Source organism: Macrobrachium rosenbergii, chromosome 41, assembly GCF_040412425.1.
Source record: "Macrobrachium rosenbergii isolate ZJJX-2024 chromosome 41, ASM4041242v1, whole genome shotgun sequence".
Classification (NCBI taxonomy): domain Eukaryota; kingdom Metazoa; phylum Arthropoda; class Malacostraca; order Decapoda; family Palaemonidae; genus Macrobrachium; species Macrobrachium rosenbergii.
In genome coordinates, this window is record NC_089781.1 from 88,383,472 (window position 1) to 88,405,206 (window position 21,735).

The 21,735-nt window shown below is 39.3% G+C and overlaps 1 protein-coding gene across 1 annotated transcript in view; it reads right to left on the reverse strand.

The window, feature by feature from the left end:
• Rrp5 (Ribosomal RNA Processing 5) overlaps positions 1-21,735 on the reverse strand; it is a 76,966-nt gene that overhangs the window by 12,948 nt on the left and 42,283 nt on the right. The window contains 8 exon segments of the mRNA XM_067085011.1: positions 4,604-4,689; positions 4,692-4,797; positions 5,022-5,137; positions 5,456-6,347; positions 6,350-6,599; positions 6,682-7,262; positions 7,511-7,707; positions 9,243-9,460. Coding sequence (XP_066941112.1) covers positions 4,604-4,689; positions 4,692-4,797; positions 5,022-5,137; positions 5,456-6,347; positions 6,350-6,599; positions 6,682-7,262; positions 7,511-7,707; positions 9,243-9,460 — 2,446 coding nt within the window.

A 21,735-nucleotide genomic window follows, 5' to 3' on the forward strand; every position in this document is an offset into this window, starting at 1 on the left:
GGGTGTTATGCTCGAATAGAGGCATATAATTCAAGGTTAGTGTAATTTAAGAACTACTAATTGTATATGTGCCAGTTCCATGCCATGGCTTGCATTCTGGCATACAATAAGTTTTACTTTCATTTCCAAATTCATATTCAATGTTTTTTTTAGGGAAAATGCATCAAAATAAAAACATGGGATCAAAATAAGACCTAATCACTGGGCTTGTGGCAACCTCCTTTTTCAACAAAGGTTACAAGCTCTAATAATAATAATAATAATAATAATAATAATAATAATAATAATAAGAAGTATCAAGACCTGAAAATAGAAATAAAAAGGATATGGATATGCCAGACGAAATTGTACCCATAATCATAAGAACACTAAGCACGATCCCAAGATCCCCGTAAAGGAATCTGGAAAAATTAGATGCCAAAGTAGCTCAAGATTCATAAAGAAGAGTGTGCTACTAGAAACAGCGCACATAGTGAGAAAAGTGATGGACTCCTACGGAGGCAGGATGCAACCCGGAATACCACAATACAAAAACCATCCAGTCGAATAGGATGACGGTGATAGACCAAAAGAACAAAAAATAAATAAAAAAAAAAAAAAAATAATAATAATAATAATAATAATAATAATAATAATAATGACTGCATGGGAAGGAGGACTGATAAAAGCAGATGAAGACCCAAAAATATACAGACAGGAGAATGAAAACCAGAACAGGTGAATGGCACAGCAAACCAATGAACAGACAGTAAATGAGCCAGACTAAAGAACTGGCCAGCAATGAAACACGGCAATGGCTACAGAGGGGGGGAACTTAGAAGGAAACAGAAGGAATGCTAACAGAAGCACAGGATCAAGCCCTAAGAACCAGTTAGGTCCAAAGAACAATATATGGAAATAACATCTCACCTATATGCAGGAAGTGCAATATGAAAGACGAGACCATAAACCAAAGAGCAAGTGAATGCCCGGCGCTTGCACAGAGCCAGTACAAAGAGGCATGATTCTGTAGCAAAAGCCATCCGCTGGAGCCTGTGCAAGAAGCACCTGCTAGCTTGCAGTAATAAGTGGTACGGACACCAACCTGAGGGAGTGATAGAAAACGATCAGGCAAAGATCCTCTGGGACTATGGTATCAGAACAGATAAGGGGTTACAGGCCAATGAACCAGACTTGATGCTGATTGACAAAATCAAGAAGAAAGTATCACTCATTGATGTCGCAGTACTATGGGATGCCAGAGTAGATGAGAAAGAAAGAGAAAAAATTGATAAGTATCAGAGAGAGAAAATTGATATGTATCAAGACCTGAAAAAAGAGAAATAAAGACCACTACGATTAATATCCTAGTTTAACCAGACCACTGAGCTGATTAACAACTCTCCTAAGAGGGCTGGCCCAAAGGATTAGATTTATTTTACGTGGCTAAGAACCAATTTGTTACCTAGCAACGGGACCTACACAGCTTATTGTGGAATCCGATCAAACCACATTATAGCGAGAAATGAATTTCTATCACCAGAAATAAATTCGTCTTATTCTTCACTGGCTGGTTAGAGATTCGAACTCGCGGCCAGCACAGTGCTAGCTGAGAACGGAACCCACTCGCCCAACGAAGAACTGAAAAATAGAAATAAGAAGAATATGGGATGTGCCAGTGGAAACTGTACCGACAATCATAGGAACACTAGGCACGATCCCAAGATCCCTGAAAAGGAACCTGGAAATACTAGGCGCTGAAATACCTCCAGAACTCATGCAGAAGAGCGTGCTATTAGAACAGTGCACATGGTGAGAAAAGTGATGGACTCCTAAGGAGGCAGGATGCAACTCGGAACCCTCACTGTAAATACCACCCAGCTGAGTAGGATGACTAAAAAAAAAAATAAAAATAATGTCTGGAATTTTGTCTTGTGAACAGTTCAACAGATACAAGAAAACTGAGACAATTAATCCTTGGGACTCACAGATCTACAGGCGGTCCCGGATTTATTCTGATAAAAAACTACAACCATGAGTTATTTTCTGTTGTATTGTACATGAAATTGGTTCGTTCTTACAACAGTGCAAATTGTCGTAACGAAAAATCGTCACCGTAAAAGCCGGAACATCGTCGAAAATCGTCAAAAATCATAAGAAAACCTTACTTTTAATGCTCTGGGTGCATTGAAAACGATGTAAACTGCATTATTATTGAGTTTTACATCAAAAAACCTTCAAATTATGATTTATTTATTCTGCCATTTTGGGGCCATATTTCTTCCGTCGGATCTTATTCTTCATGGACGTCGTAACCCCGGAACATGCGTCGTAAGCCAGGAAATAATTTCTGATGAATATATTTGAAAAGCGTCGTAACCTCAGAACGTCAAGTAGAAGAGCGGAACAGTCGTAAACCAAGGGGACTGCCTGTATATGTACATACAAAGACCTATAAGCAACCACTTGTCACTGACATGTGGCATTTAACTGACCATGAAAAAGGAATTATTCTGGGTAATGAGTTTGTGGTGAAACAATAATTAAGGAACAATGAACTGAAAAAGAATGTGCACCACATCTGAAGTGACAGGATTAACAATGAAATTCATCCCCAACAATCCTAATTCAACCATCTTAGCAAAAACATCAGCCATCCCCTTTCTGTTCTCTTAGTAACTTGGTTCTATCATAAAAACTATAATTTTGATAGTGTAGTCGCTTGTTTCATCCTAAAGGAGTTACCCTTCCATGGTCTACCAGAGCTCCTTGGTGACCAAACTAATATCAAAGAATTCTCTTTTAGCTGGTCTTGTAGCCAGGTATTGTGTCATAATGATAAACACTATAACAAGTGATGGAGTATGTAATGGACTCAAAGATAAGAGGGCATTTTCCCTTATATTCAGCGAAGCTGAACCCAGTTTTCCATCGTCAAAACCTGCATGAAGAAGAGGTGACTACTGCACATGTGCGTCCGCCACACTGTCTACAAATGGACGGCACAGGACCAGGGAACCATTATCTTTCTTGGTCAAACAGAGTACTGTTTACTGCAAGCCAGTGCTCCGTAAATTTGGCTTTTGATTCTCCGATTTTATTGGCAAGGATCATGGAAACATCTAAAATTGCAAGTTAAGTGCTTAATTTTAAGTTCAGTTAAAGTTTTAGTTTTAAACTTTTGGAATTGGTAATTAATTTTGTGTGAAAGCCTGAAACCAATGTTTCTTGTGAGCACATGCTTGGCGCTTACTCATGATCGCTGATCGCTAATTGTAAAAGCGCAAATTGTTTTGAAGAATTTGTCATTCTAGTTAGATATTTTAACTAAAGAAATATTCAACAATTTATAATTAATTTAAAAAATCCTTTCAGATAACAGTGTCTACAATAGTCTAGGCAGTACACTACATCAGATTCAGTGAGAATAATTTAGATTAGATTAATAGCAGATGTTGTCTGTAGCCTATAACCTAGAATTACTTATCCTTAAGTGTGAACTACATAGCCTGGATTAGATAGTACAGGCAGTCCCATGTTAATGGTGGGGTTCCGTTCCCGGCAGAGTGCCACTACCCAAAAAATCAGCGATATCAGCATTAATGACCTGCTTAACCCTTTAAGGGACGGGGGCTAAACATATATCAAACACCCCAGACCAGGCAAACTTTAAGGTGGCCAATTTAAGAAAAAGAACACATCAATGGAAAGAGGAAGATATGCAAATGTAAATGGTGTAAGAAAAAGCTCCAAACATGTTTCCCTGCCTTCCACGGGAAGTTCAAAGTGACTATTCACAACCCTGTGTGGGGCCTCTTTTACAAAACCTGAGGGGGTATTTAGAAAAAGAATGGGGCTTGAAACTTGTAGCTTGACCCTTGACCAGAATTTTTTTTCTCTGTGGACTGTTGCAATTAAAATTTGAGAGCTTAAGCCTTTCGTTACCTGTCAATTTCTTTGCAAAGCTCATTGAGGACAAAACAAGAGACTACACTATCAAAAACGGGCTTTGACGTACAAAAAACCTATTTTTGGCAGTCGCTGTTGAGCCCTTAAACCCTCCCACTTCCCTGTTGAAAAGGCATGTGATTTGGGTAAGGGACCATCCTGCACTGACCAACAGAGAGTAATGGTTCCCTGGTCCTGTGCCAGTCCGTTTGTAAACAATATAGTGGACGTGCATGCACGGTAGTCAGTTCTTCTTGCAGGTTTTGATTTTAGAAAACTGGGTTCAACTTTGCTGAAGATAAGGGAAAATGTTCTCTTATCATCGAGTCCATTACATACTCCATCACATGTTACATTTTTTATCATTATGATACAATACCCAGCTATAAGACCAGCTAAAAGAGAATTCTTTGATATTAGTTTGGTCACCAAGGAGCTCTGGTAGACCATGGAAGGTAACTCCTTGAGGACTCAACAGCGACTACCAAAAATAGGTTTTTCCTATGTCAAAACCTATTTTTTTACCATGTATAGCAGTACAACAAATGCTCTGTACAATGAAAAAGAACAAATTTTATCTCTAAAAGAAAAAATGTATTCATAACTATGATGCTCTGTAAAAATATATGGGATCCTTCATAATAAATGCACAAATACTATTCAGAAACATCCTTACCTCAAGATGGAAACTGATGAACTGAATCCATATGGCAGATGAGTTGGGACTCTCCTGAAGGAGTTCTTCATAATCTAGGGCTGATTGGGTAACCTTTCCTTTTCTAACCTTGCAGATTCTAATTCAAAAAGTCTCTTCTCTTCTTCTTTAGCCAGGAGCTCCTGTTCAGCCCTTGTAAGTCTTTTCTGTTTCTTCTTCTGTAAGAGATGCAATGAAATTACCTTCCAAACATCATCTCTTGTATAACAAAATTTTTATTCACTATGTTTTAATACTCACTGTTTGTTAAATAATTCTGAAGTAATCACCACTGGTAATTTTTCCACAATTTTTCAGCAAATAGCAATTACAACCACTACTGTCCCATAATTGCTGAATATCTCAAATGATGTCTTTCATACCAGAGACCATAAGTAACTTACCTTCAATTCATTTTTTCCTCGTCTTCACTATCACTTGAACTAGCACCTTTCTTTTCTTCAATCTCAGGTACATTCCAAACAAAAAACCAGTGCTGCTTCAAACATGGCTTCCCTACTCAAGAAAGCTTCAGGTATGTCATCAGTATCCATATTTTCATCCACCCCACTATCATCGCTACCCTTATCACACAGTCCCTTCTTTATGGAAGTATTGTCTTTAACAGAATCACCCACACTACCTGTCTTTTTTTTCTTACTGCCTTTCTTCACCAAAGCTGTATTCTCTCCCCTGCTTTCTTCACCAGTAGACGTTTTCTCGTGTATCTTCTTTTTTACATCCATTTTTACTTCACTCCCAAGTTTTCCCTGTTCAGTACATGACATAATTTTCTTTATCTTTTCCAAAGCACTTTTCTTGTCAACCTCTTCTATGCTACTGTATTCTTTGCAAATATCATCCGGAACTTGTAACTGAAAACTTGGGAGACTAGGCAAACTGGAAAATACTTCAGTTTGTTCTGCACTTTGGTTGCACAGAGCACCAGCTTATGTTCAACATGCTGCACAACTACCCTGATGCTCTGACCAATTGTCACATTCTTCTTTGGAGGTAAATAAGCAATTAAACCTTTACGGCCAGACTTCAGTCTCACTATGATACAGTCTTTCTGAGTAAGTAAAACTTCACCACTAACTTCCTGACCAACTTTAACATTAGAAAATTCATGAACACACAACTGATCAACCAAATCACGTTTTGCTGTAAGTACAGCACACTTTTCCTTCATATGCACATACAAAACACAAGCTGGCACTCTGATTCCTTTCCCATAATACTGCCCAGGTTGCAAATGTTCATTCAACACTACTCCATAAATACCATAGTCATCATTCTTCACCAGCAGGCCATGGGAAGTAACATGTATAACATCAACTTCTAACTTGTTTCCAACTTCAGTTTCTGCAAATTCTTTGCTTACTAAACCTTTCTTAAAAATATTTTTCTGCAGAATTTTTTGGTACATGAGATACTTATACAAAGACTGAAGTTGATAACGTTTATTTTTCTTTTGACGCATATTTACTATGGAAAAGATTGGTTTCTTTTCATCATCAAATCCCTTGCATTTCAGTTTAATACTATCTCCAACAGTGTAATTTAAATCTTTTCCTTCCTCTGCTTTACTCTCTGGTCTTGTTGCATTCCTCAAAAGTTCTGAATTTATAAATACAGTCTGACCACTCTTACCAACAGCGAGTGAAATATTGATGCCAGAGGGCAAAATCTCAGATACAACGCCTAGGTACACACAAGATTTCTTTAGAGCTTCCAAAGCATGAGATTTAGATTTCCAAATCCACTCATAAACACTGTTTTTGTAGACAAGCACGTTTTATCATATTTACTAAATACAACTGCATTGTGAATCTTATCTCCAGAAGACAGAACTGACTTGATTATTTTGCATTTACTTTTCTCATCTGAGAGATGATACACTGGTATTTCTGCTTTTATATTCCCAGGTTTTATTCTAACTTTAATGGTGCTCTTTTCAACTTTTGATACAGAACATCTAACTATTGCACCTACATTCAAGTCTCCTTTAGATTTTTAGCCTTAGTTGTCTGAACATCTGCACTGTTCACTGTCTTCACTTTATTTTCTTTTCTGCCCCTGATTTCACTTCATTCTCCTTTCTGTCCCCTGTCTTCACTTTATTTTCCTTATACAAAAGGAGGCTGAGTGTCATCCTCTTCTCATCTGGTCTGACCGATAAAACTTTGCATTTTACAACATTCCCAATAGAGAATTTTTTAAGGAGGTCAACTCCATGCTCTGTACTTGCTTGTGATTTGGGTACAAATCCTTTAACATCACCAAAAAACTTCACAAGCAATCCCTGAGGCTTGACCTGAACAATGAAGCCTTTAGCAAGAGTGCCCTCAAAGTTTTTATCGTATTCAGTTAAAAGTGTTTCTTTTGAATTTACTAACAGTTTTTTACAAGTCAAAATCAGACGCTTCCTTTCTGGTACAACTTCTAGCACTCTTGCTGTGACAAGGCTTCCTACAGCATACTTCTTCTCAGGGTGTTCCACAGCCATGTCAGTGAGATGCAAAAATGGTATCTCTCCATCTACATTCTTGCCTACACTAACAATGGCCTTATCAGGTTGATAACTTTTGATAGTTGCCTTCAGCACCTGTCCCTCCTTCACGCCATACAAGCCTACAATCTGTCAAAACAAAACATGCCCAAAATTTAGTATTGGCCTACAAGTACAATCAACAATAAAAAACCTTTTTATCTATATATCACCCAGAGCAGTAAAGAGCATTCAGTGGTATCTATTTTCTTTCATTACAAAGTGAAAAGCCCCAAATATATTGATGCCTCTCAAATCCACAATGAAAAATACAATACAATATACCTTGTAGGAAAATTCTAAATATGTCTATCATACTGTAATCAAAATAAACTTACTTGTTCTTCTAACATGGATTTCTGGAGTGAAACTACAAATACTTTATCCATATAATGATAGGATGTGATACGAAGTTCATGTTCAGATCCAATGGGAAAATCAAGGGTATCTTGTTCAATTGATGTATCCTTATCATTCAAATTCTTTCTCAAGCAGAATGCACAGCAATTTCTATCTTGAAAAAGATGCCTTTTCTCTGAATTTCAGTCACTTGGCCTTTCTTTTTATCTCCTATATTCAAGCCATGCAGCAGATCTCCATTTGATCTAAGTACCAGAAAAATAAATTTCATGATGTCAAAAAATTAGCTATAAAAATCTCATTTTAAAAACACATCACTTAACTGTTTTCAACAAATTACAGAATTTGAAAATCTGAATTTCTTTATTGGTAAAATAAATTACTCAGAATATTAAGCTTTCAAGTAAAATCTAAAATTAATAAATTTCAAAAACATTATTATTATTATTATTATTATTCCAAACATGAACCATACTCCTATGGAACAAGCCCACAGGGGCCATTAACCTGAAAATAAAGATATCCTAGAATATGTTAATTTGAAAGAAGTAACAAAAGGTAATAGGAAATACAGAAAGAAGAGAACAATTAAAAAAAAATAAACTGACAGATTATTAAATAACAGGTTTTGAAGTAGGAAAAACTTATTTTTGGTAGTCACTGTTGAGTCCTCAAAGAGTTACCTTCCATGGTCTACCAGAGCTCCATGGTGACCAAACTAATATCAAAGAATTCTCATCTAGTTGGTCTTTTTGGCCAGGTATTGTGTCGTAATGATTAACATTATAACATGTGATGGAGTATATAATGGTCTCAAAGATAAGAGGGCACTTTCCCTTATCTTCAGCAAGGCTGAACCCAGTTTTTCCAACGTCAAAAGAACCTGGAAGAAAAAGAAGTGACTATTGCGCATGCGCATCCCCCCAAATCCCTTACCTTTTTGTCAGGGAAGTGGGAGGGTTTTGAGGACTCAACAGCGACTACCCAGAATAGGTTTTTCCTATGTCAAAACCAGTTTTTTGATAGCGTAGTTGCTTGTTTCGTCCTTAAGTAGCTTTACAAAGAAATTGACAGGTGATGAAAAAAGCTTAAGCTCTAATTTTTTTTTTTTAAACACAACATCCCAAAGGAAATAACATTTCTGGTCTAAAGTCAAGCCACAGATTTCACGTCCCATTCTTTATTCCAAATACTTTTCAGGTTTTGATATCAAGGAACAAGAAACTATACATGAACTTACATTTTAGGATGTAGTTCTACAGTGGCTTACCTAAGCATGCTGGGTTTGGTTGCAGTACTGTCGCCCCTCTCCCAATGATAGTTAGCATACTCACTGTCAATAAGACCCCTGGTTTTATTTTGTATCACCTAGGGGTTAAGACTAACCATGCCACCTACTGATACACAGTATAGTCAGATTTGTTCGAGCATGTGGCAATAATTTAACTGATGACCACCCTGTACGTTTGGAGACTTCTTCAAAAGAGACATTTCTGAAGAAGGCCAACGATGTACTTATTTTCCTAACATCATGTGACCTATGAAAAGAGTCTGGATTTACCTTTTTAATGAGAAACACTACAATCATTCTCAGCCTTTGTAGGGAGAGTGGTTAGTTTGTGCTACGGTGTAGGAAAATAGGACCTTCTGGGATGTTTGCTGTGACTTCTAGTTAAACCTTAAGTGCCTGAACTGGGCATAATGCCTTGCCTGTTAAATTGAATTTTCTTATAAGAATGGATTTCCTTTTTAAAGGATCCATATTCTTGGCCAGGAATGATGGGCCTGGGGACAATAATTGATGGTCAGCTATTTGCGTGATACATTGTCCCCATCTAAGAGACCCCAGTTCACTAATACGAGCTCCTGATGCTAACGCAATGAGGAAGATCACCTTTTGTAGCATGTGCGTTGTTGTTGCATTGGGTCTGCTGAATTGAGGGGTTGATAGAGGTCTAAGCACCTTGTTCAGGGACCAAGTAATTGGAAGCCTTTCAGGGGTGGGCCTTATCAGCAAGAGATTGCAGAAAGATTGCAGAATATTGGAGTCAATCCTGAATCCATAAAGCAAGGGTTCCGTTAGTGCAGCCCTGTATGCCATGACTGTTGTAACCGCAAGGCATTTGTCTTCAAAAGGGTATATAAGAAAAACAAGTGTTTCTATAGAAATCTCAACTGGGCTCTAAGTATGGATATAACCTAACCATATCTTCCATATGGACTGGTATTGTCGGATAGATGGTGTCAGTAACTTTTGCACTAGGTACCTAGCAATGTTGGGTGAGTAATTATCACGACAGATATTTTTTTTAAATCTATATGTAAAGGTCTCGGCTCACAAAGGAGGATGCATAAGAGATTTTCCCTCCTACTGTCTGGGACAGAACAGCAGACGCTAGTGGAACTGATCTTTTTGTCTGTTGTTGAGGTAATAGAAACCAATGCCTGTTTGGCCAATTTGGGGCTATTAAGTAAACTGTTCCTTTGAAGGTTAGGAGTTTCCTCAAAACCTTTGAAATCTGGGACAATAGAGGAAACAGGTATCGTCCTCCCCTTGTTCCAGTCTTTAGGAAGGCATCTCTTGCTGTTGCTTGACTGTCCAGGTTTGGAGACACATATATTAGGAGTTTGTGATTCTAGTATGTGGCAAACAGGTCCACTTCTGGTCGTGGAAGCATGCTGGCTATTGTTTGAAAAGAGTGGTTGTCCAACATCCACTCTGTTGAGGCTGTTGTTTTCCTTGATAGAGAATCTGCTATTACAGTAAGACCCCCTGTGAGGTGAATTGCAGACATGTGCCACTTCCTTGCTGGCGCCATCCAAAGGATGGTTAGCATTACCATATTGAGAGGAGGTGAACGTGATCGCGACCTCTTGATGTAGGATACTGTAGTTATGTTCTCTCTCTTCTGGAGGTTTGAGTTTTTTGAGACAAAAAGACAGCCATCAGCTCCAGGAAATTGATATAAAAATTCCTGAGTAGCTGATCACCTCCCTGCCACCTGACGATCCTCCCAATGCCCTCCCAACCTGTCAACGAGGCATCTGTGTGTTTGTCACTCATACAGACAGAGGAGTCAGTGACCTATTTCGCCAGGGATTCCTTCCAGATCCAAGGCCAAAGTATCTCCCCAACTCTTTTAATCCTTTGATGAGGTCGGTCTCGCATCTTTTTTCTTGCATGCGATAGCCAGAATTTGTTCACACTTTCAGTAGCAATCTATGCATTGGATCTATTACTGATGAGAACTGCAGCAGGCCCATCATACATTCTGACTGCCATCTGGAAACTCTAGGCTTTGCAAGGAACCTTTTGAGGACTTGCCTTATTCTGAGTATAACTGGGGGAGACAACAGGCAGTGAAGAGTATCCCAACACAGTCCCAGCTACTGAAAGTGTCTGCTGGGTGTGAGGAAGGATATTTTCAAATTTATTATAAAACCTTTTGACTGTATGTAGTCTGCTGACCATTGCTCTTAGGTTTTTCAAGCACTCTTTTCTTGTGGACCCCCAGATCTTTTTGTTTGAGTTCTCGAGCGGATACCATTGCTAATTTTGTAAAATATTCTTTAGGCAATGTTTAGCCCAAAGGGCATGACTTTGAATCTTTACGTATCTTTTCCTATCCAGAACCAGAGGAAGGAGCGGAAGGGAACGGCTATGGGGTTGTGCCACTTTGCATCTTTCAGATCTATAGAAACTGTCTGAGTCCCTTTTTGGAATGATTCAATGTACTTAGGCAATGGTAATTATCCAAAACTTTTGGCAAACACTGTGCTTGTTCAATGCTGATTGGTTGAGGATCACTCTTCTTTTGGAGGAATCCTTTCTGAGGTCACTGAAGAGATGTACTTGGTGGCAAATATACACACGTTTCTCTATGGGCCCCATTAATAGGGCCTTTCTGTACATGTAAATAATGCTATCCACCCACATGGAAAACTTCCATTGTCTGTGATGTCATCGAAGCTGACCCCCAACCAATATAATTCCTCTTGGTATCTGCCTCCTTCTATGCCTTCGCCTTTGATAGACATTCCAGGTATTGTTTTTCCTTTTTCCCCCCTCTAAGATGGTTTTTGGACCTTGTGAAAAAAGATGTCCTTGAAGTTGTTGTCATCCCTTTGTAGGGAATTGTCCCTTCTGACCACCTACCTGTTTTTTGAGGAAAAATTTTTTGGGGGTGACTGAAGGCTTACATGATTTTTTATCAGTGAGCCCTTTTTGGGGTTGGGTAAAGGGAAATTTGGGTTCTTTGTTTCCTGAATTCCCCTTTCCCCAGAAGAGCGTACACTGTACAATTCTGTTGGCAGGCATGCTCGTTGAGTTGAGCCACAACAGACTCCTCAAACAGGTCCTTACAGAAGGGGTTAGAATGTAATAATGCAGTGACATTGAAGAGTGATTTGATGGAGCTCTCCAATGCTTCCATTCGCACTTTTATGCGCCATTCTCATAAGACTTTTGGCCTCAACAGCAAAACTTATCCTGGGATCTTCTGGAAGCCTTTAGGTGGCAACTTCCAGCAAGGTGGTAAAGGTTATAATGCTAAGGAGTCAGAGCCTGGCATAAAATTCTGAAGAGGGTGTCCCTTCTGAGAGTCTTCTCATAGGCGTCCTAAACTGCTGAGTAGCTATATCTAAGGGAGCTTTTTCCTTTCAAAAGGGAGTTGCAGCATTGCCCATTCCTTGGTGGAATTTTCCAAAACTGGGATGACTGTGCCAGATGGTTTTAATTCTGCCATTGTCTCTTGTTTTTAGTCACTACCAATTTTGAAAATCTGTCTTCACATGATTAATATTTTTGAAAGTGAAGGGACAGAAGGCTGGGGCTACTTGGTGAGCAACTTGGGCCTTATTCAAAATGGAAGTAGACATCCATTTTTCATTGACCTGGTGTTTTCTCCATGTCTGGTGAAGATGGTGCCAGGTGCCATCCTGTATTAAGGAATGCTGCCATTTGTAAATTCTACATTTACAATTTCGATTATAGTTTTTCTTTCATTAATTACCTACTTGCCATCCGGAGAGAAAGTGTACATTGAGGCATCTCGCCAAGGATTATCAGTACCATCAGGAGTGAGTACTGGAGCTCCTAATATGTTTTGATCTGAAGTTCTGTATTCCGAACTGACCCATTTTTTGTTTCTAGCCGGAATTCTAACATCAGACCTTGTTTGGGCAGCATTTGTAACTACACTCACTTTTCGGTTACAAGATGTAGTACTTTTACACTTTGGTGTGTACATGACTGACTTGCTTTCCTTTTCAGAATCATGCTCCATGTCCCTTATATATTGCCATTCTGTAGCAAGGGCATCTTTGATGGTACTCAATTTCCTTATGGAGCTGACCAAATGCCACAAACTGTGTATCCCTTGTGGGGGAGCTTGCCACAAACTGTGTGTCCCTTTTGGGGGAGCTTGCCACAAACTGTGTGTCCCTTTTGGGGGAGCTTGCGCAATCTAACTGAGGGGGAGCTTGTGCAATCTAACTGAGCTTCAGCAACTGAACTGTAACTGCCTGTTAATCAAGGGGCAGAAGTCCTGGGCAAGTTACTATACCCTTCCAAAAATGTAGACATTTCAGTCTGAGTTAGGTGGATCCCAGTATCCCTTTTGGGGGAAAGATCCTATTCAGCAACGATAGCTGCATGGGGAATAGAATTCCTTCTGGAAGGTTTCTCCCATGACTAGCTAAAATTTGTGTCCCTGAGCCTTCTGGGTTCAGCAGGGCCATTTCGATGGCAATGTCCACTTCATATTTTTAATAAGAATGTCAACTCCATGTAAAGATTCCTCTACTTACTCTGCGGGGTTAACCTGGGAGGTATTGGGGACTGATGTTACTGGGTTTTGGCGCAAACACTGATGTTGTTCAGAGGAATGGTTAAATATCTGCTGCCGGAAAGATATAATTTCCCTCTTCCTCACCCCTACTGAACCCTAGGACCCATTGAGACAGCTTAAAAGGAGCTGTTTCGTCCTTAAAACTTGCTGCCAGGAGCATACTACAAATCTCGCCCACATCTGGCGACCAAGCAAATTTTCCTTGTTTTTTACAAGGACTATGCTCATGGCAAGTGGTATGGGCCATACCCACTGGCAAAAAGTGTACTGAGCAATTTGCTACGGAACACTTAAATTGAGGATCCTGCCTAATGGCGGCCCTGTATTGATATACAGCAAGTTGTTATTAGAAGCTAGTTAGTGTTAATTGTTTTTAAGTGAGGGACACTTCTGTAGTTCCTCATATAGTTTCTATATTACAGGTTAACTTGGTTACAGGTGTGCAGTTGTAATGCATTTAATCAAATATCTATGTTAAACGCTCTAAGGTTTAGGTTAGTTTTCACACCTGTATATGGCTGTATTACTTATACAGTTAGTCCTTTTGCAATGGCCAAGTGAAATTTTTAATTCCAGTTGTCATACCATTCAGACTAACTGCTATGAACTGATTTGTTTAACTAACCCAAACTACTGTTTTATATAGCTTAGGGTAATGATTCTAGTATAATCTACGCTAAGCTAAGAACAGAGGATTTCTTAGAAGGTTCTTGCTTAACCTATTCTAGGCTTATTTACAACTTAAAAGATAATAAACTATACAGAAAATAATTCTCTTATAATCTGGTTTTCTGTTTTATGTGGCCGATACTACCCTTTCATCTGATATTCAGCCGTCGCTGTTGAAGGCTAATACTGTAGTAGGATATTCCTTAAGGGGAGTGCACGCTTACATAGAAATAATGCCCCGATTTTTATGAAATTTTTATATGTTATACATATATATAAGGTGATGTTCCAGAAAAAATTTGAGTGATCGGATGATTATTTTGGATTTTATAAAAAAAATGAAAAAATTAAAAATGATTCACCTCCTTCATTTTTAGAGCTATTGCAATGCCACTTCATACACAGAAAGTATATTATAGTATGAAAAAAATAATGGGAAGAGTTTTTCTACTTTTATTTTTTTTGGATGGGGGCGAGGGGGGATTTCCCCCCCCAAATTTGTATAATTTGATTATCATGGGTTCCTCGTCAACCTAAGAAAAAACCTAGCCCCAAACAAATATTTGTCTTTCTTTCCTCTTTCCTATGGTATATTTAACTTTAAAATTGGCCTAAAAATAAAAATGTAGTTCGCGTTTGAAGTGCAAAAAAGTGAAAACTGAGAAAAACGACCGTAAAGATCAACAAGTAGTTTTTTTTGGCACTCGTGTAAAAACTTATCTTAGAGCATTATTTTGGTTGATTTCTGGCTCCAGGTCACATGCCCCCCTATAAAAAGGGGTATTATTCGCTCAAGGCGAGGGTATCATCAAGTACCACCTGACTCATTGTTGCCTGGTTTGAAACTAAGAAACTAAAAGTTTAGTAGCTACCAGGCTGATACTCTTGACTCATTTTCAGTCTTTTTTTTCACTTGTTTGGTCTTTTTGGTCTTTGGAGTTTGATTTTCATGCCTTTTTGTCTCTCGAATGAAGAACTTCTTCTATACTTTCACTTGTGCCAAACAGATGTGTTAGTAAGTTGAATTTCTCACAGCCGAAGTTGTGTTCAATTTCCTCAATATTTATCTCACTCGATTGATGGTGCTGAGATTTTCCATTGCTAATTCAATTTGCTGGGGCACTAACCGTAAACCTACACGATTGGAACTTCATTAAAATATCAGTATCCCATCTATTGGCAGAGACTTCGACCTGAACTTTACCCCTGCAATTTCCTACCTTGCATCTAATATCCGACACTATTCTATCTAACTGAGATCTAGATATAATGAACTTGTCATCAGATACTCCCTTTTCATCATCCTTTATTCATTTCATCAACTGTGAGTGTATTTTTGAAGGTGAAAGTATGTAGATTGTATTTAGAGTTACTGGATGTAACACAAAAAAATAAAAAGGCAAAAAAACACCGCAAATAGCAAAAAAATTGCTCAGAGTAAAAATTTGCCTGCCATCCACTTTCAACGTTTGGGGGCAACTGTCTCTTAGACCAAGCATTCACCAAGGAACAAGCCATTGTTGTTGCCAGACGTAGGAGATAAGGTGATATAAAAATCAAAATAATTAATAAATTAGGCGAATAAAGGAAAAAATGACATTAGTCATTAGGAGCCAAACGTCAGCCCTACCTCACCATGTGGTGGGCGGAGGCCCAAAACCCCATCAATTTTAATATTTCGAAAAAATGCTTTGGTCACGTGATGACGAAGGTGTTGCTCATGTCTTACGGCCATTTAACCATTTTTTTTAAATTTCAAAAATATTCATCAAAAATCGAAGAGTGCGCTCCCCTTAAAAGGGGGTTCCTACTTAGCCCTTAAACGCCTGTTAGATGTTTTAAACGTCGTCCAAAATTGTCTGTCGAATGCCAGTGGGCGTTGCAAAACGTCGATTGAAAATGCTTTTTTAAATATTCGCGGAAAAATAATTATAGGCCTAGTTTATGGAAGATTTCAAATCCAGCGCCTCGGCGGATGCTGGGAGTTCACGGATCCAGCTGTTGTTTTGTTCTGGCGTCACCCAGACGCCGCATGCGCCGAATTTCCCCATCTTGCATCAGAGAGCATCAGAGTAGCGCCTTGCAGGAGCGATATTTTGACGCAGACGTGTTTTGCTGAACTTTTGCGAGTGTTAGCGAATTCGTGCTGCAACAGAACGTTTGCAGAGATGTCACAAAGGCGTCAGGAGCGTGAAAGGCGCACATTGCCTGTCGGAAGTGAGCGTGTGAGGCGAGTTTTGGACTTGGATGCTGGAGAGGGACCCAGCAACCAGAGTGACCCAGCTTCTCAGCAGCGTGTTGTTCGGCCACGTGTGACCTATGGCGACCAAGGACCACATCCCGTTCCTTTTACGACCCCTAGGAAGCATCGGGGTGTCCTGAGGGGCATCCGAAAACATTTGGGAGGCCTCCAACAGAAGGACATTGATGAGTACTTGTTGGAGCTCGATCGAGAGCAGGTCGAAAGTCCTGATTTCGGTGGTAGTTGGTCATCTAGCGATGACGACATAACGCCTGACGTCAGCGATGACGAATATTTGCCACCAATGTCCATACGGGATCCTCAGCAGGAAAGTGAATTAGAGTTTAGCGGGTTTAGTGCCTACGAGGGAGAAAGTGAGTTGGAGGAGGAAGAGGATGACTCGATTGTGGCTGGTGGGGACGAAACAGAAAGTGATGGGGAAAGTGAAGGAGACGGCCCAGCTGGGAGTGTGAGAGTGCGAAGGCGTGCCCGTGCACGCATTGGCGTCTTGAGCGCAGAAACCCGTAGAAGGCCGACAAGCGTCGCGGCAGCTCAGGTGAAGGCCGTTCATCCGAAAGTGATGAGGGGTGGTCGGAGGACCCCACCCCACCTAACATGCACCCATTCACGGCAGTACCTGGACTGACCGTCCCTGTGCCTCTCACGGCACTGGGGTTCATTCAGCTTTTTCTGACGCGGGAATTGCTTGAATTCCTGGTTGCAGAGACGGTAGATTACGCTCGGCACTGCCGTGAGGAATTGTGGGACGTTGTTGTTGCACCGCTGGCGGGGCTGCAACCTCACGGACATGGCGCACTTTTGGGGCTCCACATATTCTTTGGGATGATGCCTGCTGCTGGCGTCAGGCAATATTGAGGCGGAATTTTTTTTTAAATCGCCTAATGTGGCGGGCATTATGTCCGTGATAGTTTCCTGGCGTTGGACAGGTATTTCAACGCCTTCAACCGAAGGGCTATACCCCCGGAATAACCCGACCGCCTCATCTTAGTCCGCCCAGTGTTGGAGTTCATTCGTGAATGGTGCCAGACTCTCGTGGTTCCTTGAAGAACCTTTCTTTGGATGAGGGTATGATGCCATACAAAAGGCGTCTAAGTATCAAAGTGTACAACCCGAAGAAGCCAAAGAAGTATGGTGTAAAGTTATTTTTTATTATGGAAGCCAACACTGGATACGTCGTGGACTTCTTGGTGTATTCTGGGGTCTTCTCCACGCTACGTGACACTGTCTTGGTCTTGTGAATCGTTTCCGTAACCAGGATACCACCTGTTTATGGATAATTATTATAACTCGGTATCCCTGGCCCAGGAACTGTATGAAGCAGGTGTGCACGTCAGTGGTACCCGCTTGGTTGGTGCGTGGGGCCCTCAATGTCCTCAAGAGGTTTGCTAGCCACCCGCAACATCTTGCAAGAGGAGAGACAGAGTGGCGGCGGAAGGGAGATGTCTTCGTCATCTGTTGGAAGGGGTCCGACTTCGTGCCCATGATTACGATTTGAGTCATGAGCCCATCCAAGAGGAGATCACCCAGCGGAAGAAGACACGCTGGCAGGGCCGAGTTACGTATGAGGAGTTTCGTGTCCAACGCCCTACTGTCATCGGGCACTACAACAGGCACATGGGAGGAGTTGATCTCTTTGATCAACTCATCCAGTATTATCCCTTCGCCAGGAGAACCAGGAGGTGGACACAGAAGCTCCTCAAATACCTCCTTCAGTTGGCCCTCCAGAATGCCTACATCATTTACTGTGGGTATAATTCGGACGCTCGGAGGTTGACCCACATCCAGTTTCTTGAGGTGGCTGGGAATGCCCCTCATCAACTTCGATTCGGAGGAATGGCCTTCCAACGGCCCCCTGCCCGAGCTCCAGCTCTGCCCGAGAGGAAAGGTCAGATGTCGTGAGATACCCGACATCATAATTCCTCATCCTGCCGGGGCGCCGCCTGCTGCCGCCGACCTTGATGATGACGCCGCCCCTGAAGATGCGCTGCCCTGAAGGTGCCGCCGCCCTCTCAATTCCAGTGTCCCGTCGGGTAGCCGACCCTGTGTGTCGGCTGCAGCCAGGAGATCACACACTGGAGCTCATCGAAGGGGGCAGACAGAAACGGTCCCGGGTGTGCCATATGAATGGCAAGAGGAGAGACAGCCGGTACGTGTGTCGCACCTGCAAGGTAACACTTTGCAGGTTGGATGAGTGTAACCACAGGTACCACAATGCGGTTATTTATTGGAGTGCGCCTGCCCGAGCGACACCGGAGGGCGGCCCACCAGCAGTAAGGACGCGCATCTCCCTCCTCCGCTTGTGCCCCGTCATGTCGGGAGGAAAAAAATGCAAGACTCTTCAATGGAGGAGGGAGAAAACAACAAACAGCACGAAGAGTCAGGATTGAGCGAGTATTCTGCATTTTTTTTTTTAGTTTTATATTTACGAGTGAGTATTCTGCATTGAATTTATTTTTAGTTTTATATTTACTTGGTGAGTATTCAGCATTGAATTTATTTTTTTAGTTTTATATTTATTACAAGTTTTTATATATCTGTATTCATTGCTGTTTTGTATAATTTCGTTTTATGCAAAAACAGTTTTTCACAACCATTCCTTTTAGTTATGTTTTTGTAACAAAGTAAAAAACAATATAATTTATATGTGTTTATGTATGAATGTCTGTATATATGTAGTATATATATATATGTAGTATATATATACATATATATATATACATATATATATATATATATATATATATATATATATATATATATATATATATATATATATATATATATAATATATTATTTATTTTTTTTTTTACTTGGGTCTCTTTTGGGTAAGCAAAAATCTCATATTCTGGTGATATTCAATCCTTTCCCTTCATTTTGCAACAAACGGAAAGTCTCTAGCACAATATTTAGATTTTTGGTGAATTTTTGAAAAAAAAAATTTCCTCCGCTCATGCTTGCGGGACTCCGCTGAAAATCCTGTCGTTTCTTGCGTCAGCTTGCCGTAATTTTTTTGCCATTTAATATTATTCGTTACATAAAGTGTTATACATCAAAATGTGCGCAATTTCATGTAGAATACAACAAAAAATAAATCATTCCTTTAGCTCTTCACAGTTTTTTTAATATTTTCGCGAAATCATGATAACTGACAAAATTTTAACATTCGGTCAACTTTCACTCGACCGAAATGATCGAAAAAACGCATCCGTAAGCCATAATTATTACATTCGAGTAACAATCAATCATTTACCTTCATTTTGCAACAAACAGAAAGTCTCTAGCACAATATTTAGATTTTTGGTGAATTTTTGAAAAAAATAATTTCCTCTGCTCCTAAGCTTGAATCAGCTGAAAATCATGTCATTTCTTGCTTCAGCTTGCCATAATTTTTGCCATTTCATATTATTCGTTACATAAAGTGTTATACATCAAAATGTGCGCAATTTCATGTAGAATACAACAAAAAATATATAATTCCTTTAGCTCTTCACAGTTTTTAAATATTTACATCGAAATAACGATAAATGAAAAAAATCATCCTTTGGTCAAATTTGACTCGACCGAAATGATCAAAAACGCATCCGTAAGCCATAATTATTACATTCGAGTAACAATCAATCATTTACCTTCATTCTGCAACAAACGGAAAGTCTCTAGCACAATATTTAGATTTTTGGTGAATTTTTGAAAAAAAAAAAAAAATTTTCCTTTGCTCCGCGCGCGCGGAATCCACTGAAAATCGTGGCATTTCTTGTGTCAGCTTGCCGTAATTTTTTCGCCGTTTCATATTATTCGTTATATAAAGTTATACATCAAAATTTGCGCAATTTCATGTAGAATACAACAAAAAATAAATCATTCCTTTAGCTCTTCACAGTTTTTAAATATTTACATCGAAATAACAATAAATAGAAAAAAATCAACCTTCGGACAACTTTGGCTCGACCGAAATGATCGAAAAACGCATCCGTAAGCCATAATTATTACATTCGAGTAACAATCAATCATTTACCTTCATTCTGCAACAAACGGAAAGTCTCTAGCACAATATTTAGATTTTTGGTGAATTTTTGAAAAAAAATTTTCCTTAAGCTCAGTTGTGTGAATCCGCTGAAAATCCTGGCATTTCTTGTGTTTGCTTACCGTAATTTTTCAGCTGTTTCATATTATTCGTTACATAAAGTGTTATACATCAAAATTTGCGCAATTTCATGTAGAATACAACAAAATATAACTCATTCCTTTAGCACTTCATAGGTTTTTAATATTTTCGCTGAAATAATGATAACTGACAAAATTTTAACGTTCGGTCAACAACCAAAATTATCGAAAACGCATTCGTAGTAAGCCATAATTATTACAAGTAACAATCAATCACTTACCTTCATTTTGCAACAAACGGAAAGTCTCTAGCACAATATTTAGATTTTTGGTGAATTTTGAAAAAATAATTTCCTCCGCTCATGGTGAATGGAATTAGCTGAAAATCGTGGCATTTCTTGCGTCAGCTTGCCGTAATTTTTAAGCCCTTTCATATTATTCGTTACATAAAGTGTTATACATCAAAATGTGCGCAATTTCATGTAGAATACAACAAAAAATAAATCATTCCTTTAGCTCTTCACAGTTTTTAATATTTTCGCCGAAATAACGATAACTGACAAAATTTTAACGTTCGGTCAACTTTGACTCGACCGAAATGATCGAAAAACGCATTCGTAAGCCATAATTATTACATTCGAGTAACAATCAATCACTTACCTTCATTTTGCAACAAACGGAAAGTCTCTAGCACAATATTTAGATTTTTGGTGAATTTTTGAAAAAAATAATTTCCTCCGCTCCGCGCGCGCAGAATCAGCTGAAAATCGTGGCATTTCTTGTGTCAGCTTGCCGTAATTTTTTCGCCTTTTCATATTATTCGTTACATAAAGTGTTATACATCAAAATGTGCGCAATTTCATGTAGAATACAACAAAAAATAAATCATTCCTTTAGCTCTTCACAGTTTTTTAATATTTTCGCCGAAATAACGATAACTGACAAAATTTTAACGTTCTGTCAACTTTGACTCGACCGAAATGATCGAAAAACGCATTCGTAAGCCATAATTATTACATTCGAGTAACAATCAATCACTTACCTTCATTTTGCAACAAACGGAAAGTCTCTAGCACAATATTTAGATTTTTGGTGAATTTTTGAAAAAAATAATTTCCTCCGCTCCACGCGCGCGGACTCCGCTGAAAATCGTGTCATTTCTTGCGTCAGTTTGCCATAATTATTTCGCCGTTTCATATTATTCGTTACATAAAGTGTTATACATCAAAATGTGCGCAATTTTGTGTAGAATACAACAAAAAACAAATCATTCCTTTAGCTCTTCACAGTTTTTTAATATTTACATCTAAATAACGATAAA